A 15,599-nucleotide genomic window follows, 5' to 3' on the forward strand; every position below is an offset into this window, starting at 1 on the left:
TATCAGATATATTAATTGAACCTAAACGCCCCGGTTTACGATCGTCTTCTTCTTCTCGCTTTTTCTTAACTCGTGTTAAACACTCTTTTGCCAAATCTGCTTTTGCTTTTTCTGGTCCTTTTCTCTGGAACTCTCTACCTACTTCTCTAACTATTTCTCCATCACTTGCGAAGTTCAGAGCGGATCTCAAGACCCATCTGTTTTCAAAATTCATTGAGGAGCGCTGTTGAACATCGCGGAAATAGCGCTTTATAAGCTAATTGATTGATTGATTGATTGATTGATTAACGACATTGTTGAACGCATTTCATCTATTTCAGTTTCAAGTTTGCTATTCGCTGACGATATTAAATTATACAGCCGTTCATCCAACTCAGTTCAACTTCAACAGGCCATCAACGATATAACAGCTTGGAGCATCAAATGGCAGTTGCCACTCTCTCCGAGTAAATGCTGTCATTGCTCATTTCTTCCATCTTCGAGATCAACATTAGTTCCACATCAATATTATATAGATCAACATCTTCTCAGTTGTACAAATGACTTCAGAGATCTTGGTGTGATAGTGGACAGCAAATTCAACTTTAATGCGCATATCAACAACATCACTCACAAGGCTTCTTCCCGCGCTCGCTTAATCGTCAAATATTTCACATCTAAGAATAAGGATCTACTTGTGAAGGCTTTTTGCAGTTATGTACGTCCTCTACTTGAATACTGCTCACCGCTATGGAATCCGCACTACAAATATCAAATAACCAAGATTGAAAATGTTCAGAGAAGATTTACCAAATTCATTCCGTCAATTCGTCATCTTCCATATTTGTCTAGATTGCAAGCGGTAGGACTACAAACACTTGAGCGGCGTAGATTGGTTCTTGATTTGTGCTTGCTGTACAAAATACTACACAACCTCATCAACACAGATTTAAATGGTTTTTTCATCCCTTCACATTATCTGTCAACTCGCGGTCACCCATGTCGACTGCAAGATTTCAACGCTGGAGACAACGTAACAAAATATTTCTACTGTATCCGGATTATCCGAGTGTGGAATGCATTGCCGGCAGACGTAGTGTCTTCAACTTCACTTGCTGTCTTCAAAAATCATTTACTCACTATTGATTTAAATAGATTTTTAATTATAATGTGATTTATTGTTAAATTACGTTTAATATTTACATATATGCCTAACTAACTCTGTTGGCTAAAACTGTCATATCATTTACCAATTATAATATCAGTAGTACATATTTTAAGTTATGAAGTTATCTATGTTTGACTATAAACTTTTTCATTATTCATTAAGATCATTGTGCATCGATCTCTGTTATTATCCTATGTTTTTACTTTATTCATAGACGTACGATTCATCTTTCGAACATTTTTTTTTTCATTTTTCTTACCGGATAAGTGGTTTCTTTTTAACCCTCTGGTTTTGTGAATAAATAAAATAAAAATAAATAAAACAGAGATTCATCATTACAGAGTTTTTTTATGTACATGCCAATTTTTTTTACACCCATTTTTACTAAAACATTAAAAACATTTAATTTTATTTAAATTAAATACATATAAATTTTTTCAACAAATAATTTTAATTTTTCAATAATTAGCTTTCCATACTCAATGAGTTTTCTGCCTACCGCTTCTTCTTCATACACGGTTTTGATTAAATTCTAGAATTTTTTTTCATTTTGACAAAATTTTCACATGTTTTTTAGCCAAGAACGGTGACTTGGAATTATTATTATTTAACATTTTATATCATTTAAACTTGAAAACGAGTTTTGCTTATGGCCATCGTGCAAGGCATGCGGCGCGTTCTTTAAACTTATTTTTGTTTTTTCTCAGTCACTTTGATTATCAGTTGGTTCTTCTTCCCAGACCTTCCAAAGTTTTCAATCAGCTCATCATGATTTCGTATGATGCCGTCACTGATACTGCTGAAATCTGAAGCGTAAAAATTCACTTCTATATTTTAACATAGCGATTGCAAGTATTAGCATTAGGATTAGATTATTAGAAGATTGGCTAGCCACATAATTAATTATTACTTATTAGTTAAGGTTTTACTACATTTTACAAAGAACAGGCAATAAAAAACAACTGAGAGTTTTTTTTTGGGTTGGTGTTTTATTTTAACTTTGATTTTTGGCATGATCTAATAAATTGATAAATCCTCAACTCAACAGTAATGTAATGTTGAACTGCCTGTCTTTTTTTAAATTAAGTAAATGTATAAAAAAAAGTAAAAGCAAACAGCAGGGAGTGATAAAATGAATGAAAATTCAAAAATTGTTTGAACTGAAGTTGGTATTCTTGATCACTTGGTTAATGTGTTATGTTGTGATCTTTTGAGTGTGTTTTCTTCATTACATGCCATATCTGCATTACACATCTGAATATTTGATGGTCATTTGTATATATTTATAATAAAAATATAATTTATCATAGAAATAGTTAATTGTTAATTTAGTTACATGATCCTTTGTTAAGCTTTATTACTTCATAGGCTGATACTATATTTCAACTTTTAGTTTTGATGTATTTGATAAATATTAAAAATTAACTGAATCCATTATTTCATTTCTAGGTAACCTGTCTGACCAAACAGAAAGGAAACATGCTGAGAAAAATGTTCAGGGTTGCATTGGCTGCAACATCCACAGTTCTCTTTATTCCCTATGCTATAGCTTTTGTTGCAGAGCTGATATATGGCAAGCCATCAAAGTCACATAACAGGTTTCTAAGAGCTTTAAACCCAAAGAGAGTTTATGCTTTCAACTATTCACTAATTCGTGAACTTAAGTACTTCAAATACATCAAGTTGTATTTTGCTTGGACTGATTTCTACAGGAATGAAACCATAGATAGGCTCATAAAAGTTATTACATTCTTAACAATTTTTAAATTCAGTTTTCAAATATTACATAAAATTCATAAGGCTCTATTGGTTTGTTCCAAAGGATATAGAATATGGTCAAAACAGAAATTCATTAGATGTTTACAAAGGGAGATCACGATACACTTCAACCAACAACACTGAACCACTGAAACCAGTGATAATATATCTGTATGGGGGTGGTTGGAGTAGCGGGGACAAAAATATTTATGGCCTGCTCTGCTCCAACCTGGCCAGCCTCTTCAACTGCATTGTTGTCTGCCCCAACTACACATTGTATCCCAGGGTAGGTCCATCTTTCTTCATAATTGTTTTGTTGCTGTTTTAATTTTGTACATCATACATGACCAATGTTTATATATGCTTCTTTAATTTTCTACATGTTAACAGTTGCAGTTTTTTTTGTTAAATCAAACATAGTTAAACTTATTACTCTTGTTAGCATGCAATTTTAAATGAAGGACTATTTGATGCTATTGAAAACTTATCTAAATATTCACCAACTGCTGCAACACGGTCACTTATATGTTGTTCATTTATTTACATTTTAAAATTTGTGTAATGCACATTTGCAGGGTTTCGTTGATGACATGGTGCAAGATGTCAGTGATGTGCTGCAGTGGGTTCAAAACAATGCAATTATCTATGGTGGAGATAAAGTAAGTAAGACCGTTGTCTGTTAATAGTTTATTTTTCAACAATGATATTTTATATTGACTCACTCATGAACTTGAAGTGTAAATTAATATTTTATTGACAGCGGTAATGTTAAAATATGATACAAAATGGTAATGTTGAAATGGCAGCCAATAGATTCTTTTATTCAATTAAGCCAATGATGTTGTCGGTCAATAAGAATCACAATGTATATTGGAATGAATAAAAATAATTCTGATGGTCAATCTAACAAAATGCATTAAAATGAAATAATTTGTAAGCAAATTTGTGCCCTAAGAATCGGGTGGTAATGATTGGTCACTCAGCTGGTGTCCACTTGGCCACACTCACCATTGGAGAACTTTGCAGGAAGTACCTGGACAACAATCCTGAATACCTCGAAGAGACCAACTTTCCTACGGTCCATGGTCAGTTGAATGATTAAGATGGTGGTGTGGTGAGGTGTGGTGGTTGTGTGTGAGTTGGATTGAGATGCTATTAGAGATGTTGAAAATGAGATCAAGTTTGGGAGTTGTATTGATGATGCTAGATGGTGGTGTAAAAATAACTTGATAGTATCAATGACGAATCAGTAATTGAATAATTTTCTAACAGATACCACCCCGTTCAAGGTGCATTTAATTCCAGAGCCCATGCCATTTCATGCCACACATTTCAATGATGATAGGAGGAGTCGAGATGTTAATGTCACCAACACCAATAACGACAATAATAACAACAATGATGATGGTAATAAAAATGATAACAATGGTGACAATCCTGTTAAACAAAGTGAACAACAGATGATGGAGTCAGTCATTGGAGCCAGCATGGTGATCGTACACAATGATGACGACAATGATGAAGATGATGACATCATCGACAAAGCAAACATCGACGTCATACTGGATGAATCCAAGCAAGATGGTAGTGGTGAGGAGAATGGTAAGAATTGGATTAAAGTGAGTAAGTATGGTCTCGATGAAAATGGTGCATCTCTGCCAGCTTCCAGGTCTACAAACTTACCAACCAGCATTGCAACCGAATCATTCATTGTTGTTGGAGATGAAAATAACAAGGTAGGCAAGAAAGATGAGGATGTCCCTGTGGCCAATGTCGTTGCTGTCATTAGTGGTAGTGGTGGTGTGAGTCAGAGTCAACCTGCTGGTAATGAGAGGAAGAAACCAGAAGTCGATGTGATGGAACAACAACGAAAACTGCATCAAACTGGAGATGATAATGCAGAAAATAGTAACCTGCTCAAATCTATTAGACTCGTCATAGGTATGATTATTGTTATATTCATTTATTTATCCATAATTGCTAATTCAAAATTCATTGCTATTTTACATCATTTTAATAGTATTAATTGAGTCATTCTGATTAGAAAGAGGTCTTGTAACTGTCACATGCTTCAACACTGACATTTTACCTCAGGTCTGGCCGGTGTGTATGACATTAAAGAACATTACGAATATCAGACGCTGAACGGAATAGAGAACTTCTCCAACATGTCACGAGTTATGTACGACAATCTTCAACAGTTCCACATTTTTTCTCCCATCCTTGTTCTCAGCAGTCTTCCTGAACATGTCAGGTCAGGTCGGGTCATTGCCATCTTCATCATTGTAAAATCATCACTGTCATTGAGTCGTTATTGTTGTCTCCGTCCAATTTATTATTATCGTAATTGTGACTGCTGTCAGAATGTCATCACCATATCGTGTTTTCATTAATTTCATTGCCATTGTCGTTGCTGTCACCACAAAATATAAATGTCATGATGTAAATGTACAGGTTGCCACCGATGCATTTGTACCACGGCACTTGTGATAACACTGTTCCCGTAAATTCGTCTCTCAATTTCGGAGCTGCTCTCTCGCTGAGGAAGGATAAGACGGTTCAGGTGGGTTGGGATTGGTTGTTGCTGCTGGTTGGTTGGCTAGCTGGTTTGTTAGATGATTGATTGATTGCTTGGTTGATGGTTTATTCATTGCTGGTCAGTTTGTTATGATTGATTGTACGGTTGATATGTGGTTAGTTAGTTGAGTCTGGTTGATTGAATTGTTGATTGGTCGGTCGGTCAGATAGATGGCTGATTGGAGATTGGTTATTTGTAGTTGATTATAGGCTGGTTATATGTGGTTAAATACATAAAATTATCAAATTGAAACTTTTGAACCGCCACTAGCAAAGTACTTTCCTCAACTCACTAGATAGATCTCGTCATGTTAATGTTAATGTTTCAATATATTATTGCAGGTTCGACTTTTGAATGGCTGCGACCATGTTGACATCATGATGGATTTAATGGAGAGGGAGAGAGTCTGGTTTGGCACCATGATGATGGAAATTAAGAAGGGACTCGATAAATATTTATAATATTATTTAAATGTTGTTTTATATTCATACTTAGAATATTAGTTTTACAAAAAAAATATTGTCTTTTTTTAAATAAATCACAAGTTAAGCAATTTAGTTTTGTAATTATGGCATTCAATTGAGTTAATTAAAAGATAAAGAAATTGTTGATCAAATAGTGGTGATGTACATGTATAGTATACCTACTATTTTTTGTGTATTTTTGTTTAAGTTATGAAACAGAACTAGTACTGTGATAGTTTTGGAGTTTCAATTTAGGAAAGTTGATTAAACTATGGTCTTCGTTATTGCGCTTTTGGTTGTAGTTCTTTCTATATAGTTTGTATGTATGTGCTAGATTATTGTCTCCAACTGTTTGTTGTTAATTGAAATTCCAATGGGGATAAAAAATTTGAAATGGTTTTGTTATTAATAAGTTAAAAATGTTTTATTCTTTATAGTCAGTCTATCAGTCTATTCAAAGATTTCGAGTGATTCTAATTACACTTATTGGTTAATAATTTTTTCGATGGACTTCCGTAACTCATTTCCATTTGATGGCAGAAAAGCTCTAAACAGGAGTTTATTTCTTTCTGTACATCAGTTAAGTGATGTTTTTTATGTTTAATTTAACCAACAAACACAAGAGAACATTCACACGTGCTTGCATTCACTGTTCTAACTAGTTCGCATAATTGACTCACCTATCCTTGTACATATATTGCTTACACGAAAATGCTTATAATAATTATATAAATTAGATTTTTATGAAAATTGCTATAATTTTTTTGTAAAGTAATTTTCCATAGTGGTGAAATTTTGCAATTGTTATATTTAAATATTTTCGAATTGATTTTCAAAACACATTGAAATTAGCGTGTTGAATTATGTGATAGCGACATAGAGAAACTTGACCTCAAAACAGTCAGCGAGTTAGTTTGGTTCAGATACGTCTGGTTCAGGTACGACACGTCACTTCTACCATCACGTACTTGTTTGGCGCGAATAAACTTGGAATTCTATCTTCGATAGTCAGAGGCTATCAAGTTGCGTACGTTATACGCTCTACCTGTGCGTACAGTACAATATCGTTTAATATCACGTCTACTTGTACATAGAGTTCAATTTTGAAACTCACACAGTGAAACTCACTCATACATAAGTTGTCTACAGCTGAGTAACTTGATTTTTAAACGGCTCTGCGGCGTATTCGCCTGAGCGGCATAATTACGGATGAAATGATCGTAAATCGTACGTACTTAATCAACTGTATTGCTTGCTCTCTTTTCAATGTTCACTCTTTAGAAGTTCCACGGCTAAAATGATTATAAAGGTAATGGGAATAAGCTAAATTACCTACATAAGCATTTAGGCGTTAGTTGAAATGGTGTTGTAGTTGTACGTAAAACCCACGAACAGGCGAGTATAGTCTAGAAAAACTTGACGATTCAAATAATTGAAAATAAATTAGACGGTAACTTGAAAAAGTTTGAGGTTTCTTAAGGCACGGAAAATTTTTTAAACACAGTCAGGCAGGTACATGGTGGGCCTCTCCTTGAACAAATGTTGCACTGCAGTCTTGACAGTGTTGTGGTGGAAAGAAGCATTTTGTCGTGCAGTTTTGTGCGGTTACAAAATGTTGTAACATTAAACAGTTTGTAATGCATTGCTGAAATGTAAATTCTAAATGTTAATCACATCACAAAGAACTAGTTTTTTAGAGTTTTAAATTTATTTAACAAAAAATATTTAATTTGATCTGCAATTTTATTTAGCAAAAAGATGCAATTTAATTTTTAAAAAATCTGCTGATTTTGAAAACTCAATTTGATCAAAGTTACTTAAAACGCAATTATAAATAATTCAACATCTCTCAACCTCGCCGCAATTTTCCTTCTCAGTAAAATTTCTTCTACGTCATTTTTACGAAATAAAAACGTAACAAAAACAAATTTTTGAAAGGGCTTTTGCAAATTCAATTCGCTTTGTAAATAATGCAATCGTAAAATGAAATAAAATAAATTATCATCTTCATTTTAAGTAAACATTTTCACCCTTCTAAAAATTGAAAGTTGGTTTTTTTTTGCTTTTGTTTTCCGATGTTTCTCGCGTAAATTGGAATGAAAAAATAAAATAACTTCAATTAATATTAATAAATAATCGCAAATAATTTCCATTTCCAAATAATTTCCAATTTCTATTCAATGAAAATGAAAGAAAGAAGATGAATGAAAGAAAAAAGGAAAAAATAAACAAATAAAATGAGAGATAGGGAATGAAGGAGCTAAATCAATGAAAATCATTTGTGCATGTCCAGGAATATGGCTATATATGGCCAATAAATTAATCTGCATTGTATTGTATTGTATTTTATTGTAACGTTGGTATTGTGTATCACATTGTGTTTCGATGTATTGTATTGCATTATACTGACTGAATTGTACTATATAATTCTTGTCTTGAAATAAAAAAAGTAAAATTCGTTAGAGCGCAACTCGTTGTCATGGGGATGAAGATGAGGATGATAATGATGAAGACGAAGATGAAGGTGAAGGTAATGATGATGCTGAAGAAGAAGATGATGATAATGATGGAGTCGATGATGGTCGGGATAAATAACCAGATGATGATGATCAAGATTGTGGTGGAGATGATGATGATGATGATGATGATGAAAATGAAGATATTCAGGGTGATGAAGAAGAATAAGATGATGATGATGATGAAGGTGGTGAAAATAACGATGATAAAAGATGATAATGAGGAAAAAAGAAAAAATGATGATAATGCAAACTTTATGATGATGACTTTTCATTTTATTTATTTATTTTTTTGTTAGTAATGACGACGACGACGATTCCGGTTGTGACGATGATGGCGGTACAGTTAAGGACGATGATGAAGATGATGGTGGCTGTAAGAATATGGTGATAATATTACCATTCATAATATCATTGGGGGTATCATGATATAATATCGTGATGGTTGAAACGATGACGGCTTTGCGTGAATAATTTATGTCACCATTTCAAAGTGTCAAAAAACGTTCACATTATGGCCGCACATTTAAATTAATGATGGCAGGCGACATTTTAAAACCTGTCGAAATAACAAAGAATTGAAATGAAATTTTTGTGATCCAAAATATCGTTTAATCAGTGGAAGAACTATACCATTCGTAACAATCTTATCATTCTTAAAGTCATAAAAATAGTAATAGTAATACAGCAAAACCAGTAGATGTAAAAGTATGAATGACATTAAAGATTGTTATTTTCCACTTTTTTCATCAAATTTTTCCGGCTGTGGTTGTTGCATACGCGTGAATTGCGTACAAGCAGACCAACAGAAGGAACAGTTCAGTAAAAAACAAACAAATTAGAGATATATGAAAATACACTGCATAAGAAAGTTCAAATTTGCAAATTTAAATGAAATATATATTTTTATAATTTTATATTAATATTTATATCATTTTATATTAATTATTATTCTGTGAACATAATCCCAATCCCAAATAAAATCCCAAAACCAAAATCTAAAAAAGAACGAAACTGTATTTTAGTATCTTGATATTTTGATAAATGTACATTTGTTAAAAAATTTTGAATTTTTTGTGCCTAATCAGATGAATTTTGAACTTGCTGATTTTTTGAATAAAAAGGCATCACACACGCGTCCAAGTGGAAAGAGCTGAGACGCCTACATCAGTATGCACGCATTCATCTCTAACGTAATAATAGGCTGGAACGTAAATACGAATCAAACAGTTGGCAGCGACATTCTGGCTATGAAGCATGATAAATACAAAACAAAGAAACGTAAATTTTGTTGAACATTTGAAACAAAAAGTGCAAAAAAATATATCGTTGATCAATATTAGAAAAGTCAATTGACAATTTAGCATAGTAACTGTTTTTAGTTGTTTTAGATCTAATTTATTATTATTTGCATTATTATTCGACATTTGCATCGTAAAGCTTTTTCTCTTTTTATTATTTTTATTTCCTCTTTCGTCTTTCCTCCCTCTATTGCCAATTTTTTGTTTCTAGTCTATCGTGAAAATGTGTCTCTCCTGCATAGAGCTTTCTGCGGATGATCGCATTGCGGTTTTAAGCCGCTGTAACTGCACAACATTCGCCATTGCGGTTTTAAAAATTCTTGAAACTCCTCGAAAATTTGCTGTTTGCAGATTTTTGTGGTGCAGTCTGCCGTGTTACTCTATTTCAATCTCACGCCCAAAATTATAACCGCCAATAACTTTTTTTTCAAAACGCGGAGGCGAATATGCTGGCGAATGCGAGCCTGGTAGTGTGGGTGGCTTGAAAAAATCAGCGCTGTCCGGGTTTTTTCATACATTAAAGATTTAAAAAAAATTTATTCCTTAGTATTCTTGATTTAAAAGGTTGCGTTTTTAAAAGTCACTATGTTAAATATAATTACCATGATATCATGCTGAAGTTGAAATGCCTTCAAAATTATTTTCCTAGCAGGTGCAACAACATTTAGAAGTTTAATGACATTGACCGCATTGGAGGGCACATTTGATGACGACCTTGGAGTGTACGGTCGGGCTCATTCGTTAGATACCTATATTATAATATTCCCTGAATACTTATATAAGTGAATGAGTAGATAAATAAATAAATATAAGTTAAGTATACATAAATGTATGCATACATGTACATACATTTTGTTCTCACTACTTGCTCTTTTTTTCTCTGTTCTCGTTTTTTTATTTTTTATTTTTTTTCTCTCTCTTTTTTTCTCTCTTTCTCTCTCTTTCTCTCTCTATATATGTATAACTTGTATATATTATGTGCATATGATATATCGTTCGGACATTTCATTGCATGTCACCGGGCCAATACAAATACAAGTGAGGCACGCAGATGAAGAAACGTTGAATACCTTAGTACGTATGCGTCAGGTAGGCGTTAGTCGTTGATTCAAATTAATTTTTCCTTGATAATTAATTTATTTTTATTAAAATTTAATTTAATGTTGATAGTAATAAAAGTCGTATTTGCGAAATAAAATGATAATTATGAATGATTTATAAGGTTATGAAAGTTTCTTTTAGAGATTATAAGAGTTCATTCAACTAGAATGTTTTTATAAGATTTCAATTAATTTTACGTAAAAGATCAAATGAATATTTTTTAAATTTTTCTTCAATGTTGAATCGTTATCATAAAAAATAACACAAACACAACAGAAGAAAAAATAAAAGCTTTAGTTCACAAAAAGTTGTATTGAAAAATTTCGTTATCTTTACGGGAATTAATATTAACACAGTGAAGAAGTTTTTAAATATTTTCATACAAGATAATGACAGAAAACACACACATACACACGTACACACACACACACACACACACACACACACACACACACACACACACACATACACATTTCCGCGCGTTGACAACGAGCGCAATTTGCGTTTCATTTAACGCACCTAGCAAAACATGATGAGGAAGCGTTGGATACTTACTAGTCTTAGCTGATGTAATTATAACTAATTGAATTGTTGTTAAGTAAAATATTGGGATAAATACATATTTTTTTTTGGTATTTTTGACAAAAAAGCAAACTTTTTTTACACAATTTTATTTGAAAATATTTTTATAAATAAAGAATTTTTTAAAAAGTCTGTTTTGACAAGTTAACCTCATCAAATAACATTCAATATTTATTGCAAAAATCCCACCACGGGTTAAAAGCATAAAAAAAATCAAAAAAACCATATAATAAGTAATTCAACATAGACAAAATATAACAATTTTAAATTTTTTCTTTACAGATTTTTTGAAAAAAAAATTCCTTTCTCAGAGCAAAAACAAAATTGATAGAAAAAAAAGAGGAAAAAGCCATTTCCAAATCAAACGTCAGAAACAGTATACGTTATTTTATTGCAAGTAAAGATAAATGAAAAACTAAATATTTGATCTTTTTAGAAAGATATTTTCTTCCACGCCGATAAAACACTTCACACGCCTCACAGCAAAATACACCTGCCGAAAAAATTGAAATTTTTCTCAAAAAAAAAACTTGGCGTGATAAACTTCAGTCCATGGCAACAAAAAGATCATTATCAGTAGGACAACAATTTGTGACGTCATCGTCGAGGATGTCATCGTCATTCTGTGCGATGTTGTTTGTTGTTGTGGTACTCCACACGCAACAATCTTCTCCACAACCTTCAACAAACGAGTTAGTACCGATATTCTCAATGTTTATTATTTTATCAGTGTTTCTTATTACTAAAATGTTTCATTTTTCTTTAGAATTTTTGCAGTATTTCATAAAACTTTTAATGAAGCGAACGTTACGTTGTATAAATTTCCACTCATATATCATATATCACCAAAAACCGTACATATGCAATAAACACGTCCACACACACGTCCACACACTCACACACACACACACACACACACAACATACACACATTTATATTATTGAAAAAAGTGGCAGTTCAATTTTTTATTCATTTGCCATAAACAACCGCTGTGATCTCCAGACCAAACGAAAAACTGACAAACATACGCAACCGACCGATTGACCGACCGGTTAGCTATCAACCAACCTACCAATTAACCAATCAATTTATCCAAACACACTCCAAAACACACACACACACCACACACCTCCACTGAAATACAGGAGCATTAAGTAGTGATGTACATCTACGCACGTACGTATTAATAATGCAGTTTTTATTTTATTTAATACGAGACGTGATGGATAGGGCAGTGATGACAAAGAGGGTCGCACATGTGCTGGAAATTATTAATAGTACAAAAACTTTCGCAACTTTTGTTTGTTCTCCTCTATGGTCATAAAAAAATAAATTTATTTTTGAGTCAGAAATAAATTTATTTTTTTTATTTTGTCATGGTTGCACATGCACAGACGTTGGATGTAAACTTCGCCAGCACGCTTATAACCGCATACGTGTATTTTTTTTTGTTTTTTTTATCTTTGTGTTTATGTATTTTTTCATTGGTTTATGTTTTTATTTGGTATATATTTAACCAACTATGTTTAGTTTTGTACTCTTTCCAAAATCCCAGCCATAAAGCTTATTGTTATTCTGCGCTCACGAATCAATATTTGTGTTGAGGGCTTGTAAAGAAGATTATTTGCAAACGTGGAATGTAAAGCGCTTTATGTACCAGCTGCTTTCTTCCAGGGGTGATGATTTCTCATCTGTCTTCTTGGTTGTGGCTGTTTTTTTATTTGATTTTTTCCAATAATTCAGTCTATCCAGGTGTCGGTCTGTTTATTGCGCAATAAGTCTACAATTTCCCAGACCAAAGTCTTTTTTGACGGTGTATTTTATATTAGGTAATCACAGTCGGTTGCTCGTCAGTTTCATATTGTCACATTCCTTATAAACGTATTTGCTGATGTTATAGCTATTGTTTTCCATTAATTAATTAATTAATTAATTAATTAATTAATTAATTGATTGATTAATTAATTAAATAATTAATTAATTTAAGATAGTTAATAGCCGATAATTAAAAATCAGCAACAGTATGTATTATTTATATTCCTCAAAAGGTTGAACGTGTTTATTTCTGCGTTGGTTTGCACCTGCAAGCACACATGGCGTCATTAATTTTTCCCCTTATTAATAATATTATCATTAATAAATTCATTTAAATATAAACGGTTTTTTTGCTAGAAAAAAATTCAATTTATAAAAAATTTTATGTTTTCATACAAATAAATTACTAACATCATACTAACATTCATATTATTTATTAAGTTTAATTGTTTATAAAATGTGTACTATGTATTAGTACGCATAAATACAATAACCCAATACACCTGCTACTTTAAATTATTGCATGTGATCAAAGAATTCTCTAGCACGGAGTTGACTTGACTGACACCAGTGTGCAATTTTTTTGTTACCTTTAGTTTAGAAGGATGGGTATGTTGAAATTAATGACTGGAAGCTACATGGAAATGTTCAACTACTGTCTTTAGTGTTAATTTGTTAACTCTGGTGTTGTTGATGATAATGGTGTTGTTGTTGGCTGTTGTTGAATTTTGTAAACTGTTGAATATTGAATATCTAAATGTAAAAAAAAATGATTTTTTTTCGTTCAAATTGCTCAACTTTGAATTTAACTTTAATTTTTTTAATAATTTAAAAGTCTGAAACATTATCTAAAATATTATTTTTGAACAAAACTTGTAAAATTCGTGGGTTTCTGAAGTAATTATTCAAAAGTGATTCAAAGAAACTGTCATTATTTCAATTAGAAATTTTATTTTTGAAACATTTCTGAAGCACACTTAATAAGGAACTGATAAAATGTGATAACAACATGATATGGCGATGAAACAATGTAATCGTGATAACGAGACTAGGAGAACAGCAATGTTGATGATGTAGTTGTTAAAATGCTAATTTAAAAGCACTTAATGTTGACGGCCCGTGCGTAGGACTGACGAATGACGATGAAGATGATGATGAGGAAGATGATGATGATGGTGATGATGAGAGTGATAATGAAAATAAGAGTGATGAAGATGATACTGATAACGTTGATGACAGTGATGACAATCATATCCATATCCCTTTACTCACCGATTCTAATCAACAGATAGTACAAACATACGGACATTTACAAGCGAATGCATGTGCCGGCATACTCATATATGCGTTCATATATTAACTAATTATTTATTATAAATTGATTCAGCTACACACACACGCATACACCCATTCATACGCACATGGACTTATTAATATGCAAAACAAACAAAAAAGGCTTCAGCATATTTTTCAGTTGTTTATTTTTATGCTTCTGGTTTCATTTCACACACTCCCATTATACTTTTTAGTCCCTTTGCCAGTCCAACTTTTTAAAAAATGTTCACCCTTCATCATTACAGCCATCATTACAGCCATCTTTTCATTCTCATCATCGTCCTTACTTACATTTCAACTGTTGATTAGCTTGTTTGTTTGTATTCACGGGTGTGCGTGCAAATATAGCCATTTGTGCGTGCAAATACACTCACGCACACATGGTTACATGATTGTGCTAACTTGTATAGATGGTTCAATATTGGCTTATTGAGGCGTATCTTATTGCGTGTCGCATATGAATCTTTCACATTTTTGTTGGCTCGTGTTAAATGGGATTGTTCAGTCGGACAGAAATCAACATCAATTGACATTGCTGTTAAAATAAAGCTTTCTATGGTTTAAATAAATATATTCATGAAATTTTGGAAAAAATTATCTTTTGTAAGAAAGTTTTTGTTACGTATCAATATGCAACAACAACACATAACAACAAGTAGACACAACTCTACAGTCTACATCATTGTGATGATGTCTTCTTCTTATTCGGAAATTTGATTCCTTTGCAGATGCGTTGGCATCAATTGCATTCCTCGCCACACAAAAAACCACGCTCACAAAAATTTTATTCAAAAAGTACAAAATTTGCAAGAAACTTTTTTATATTATTTTTTAGGATATTACAAATCTTAATAGTTTATGTTTAAAAACTGTTCATTATTAACATTAAACTATTGGTTGTGGAACAGTACAATGTATTCCTCGAATCAACATTTTTAAACAAGAACAAAAGCAAAGAGAGTTAAGTAAATAAGTGAGAGGGCAAAAACTTAAGTTGGTTAA

General features: G+C 32.3%; 1 protein-coding gene across 1 annotated transcript; it reads left to right on the top strand.

The window, feature by feature from the left end:
• Positions 1-2,595: 2,595 nt before the first annotated feature.
• Positions 2,596-5,944, top strand: HELRODRAFT_106899 (hypothetical protein; the record flags this gene model as incomplete). The annotated part of the gene is made up of 7 exons (XM_009024404.1): positions 2,596-2,887; positions 2,970-3,191; positions 3,481-3,564; positions 3,861-3,990; positions 5,000-5,159; positions 5,360-5,468; positions 5,825-5,944. Exons 1-7 carry the CDS (start codon positions 2,627-2,629, stop codon positions 5,942-5,944), a joined length of 1,086 nt encoding a protein of 361 aa, XP_009022652.1. The 5' UTR covers positions 2,596-2,626.
• Between the last annotated feature and the right edge of the window lie 9,655 nt (positions 5,945-15,599).

This window comes from Helobdella robusta (genome assembly GCF_000326865.2).
Source record: "Helobdella robusta unplaced genomic scaffold HELROscaffold_4, whole genome shotgun sequence".
NCBI classification, from domain to species: Eukaryota; Metazoa; Annelida; class Clitellata; order Rhynchobdellida; family Glossiphoniidae; genus Helobdella; species Helobdella robusta.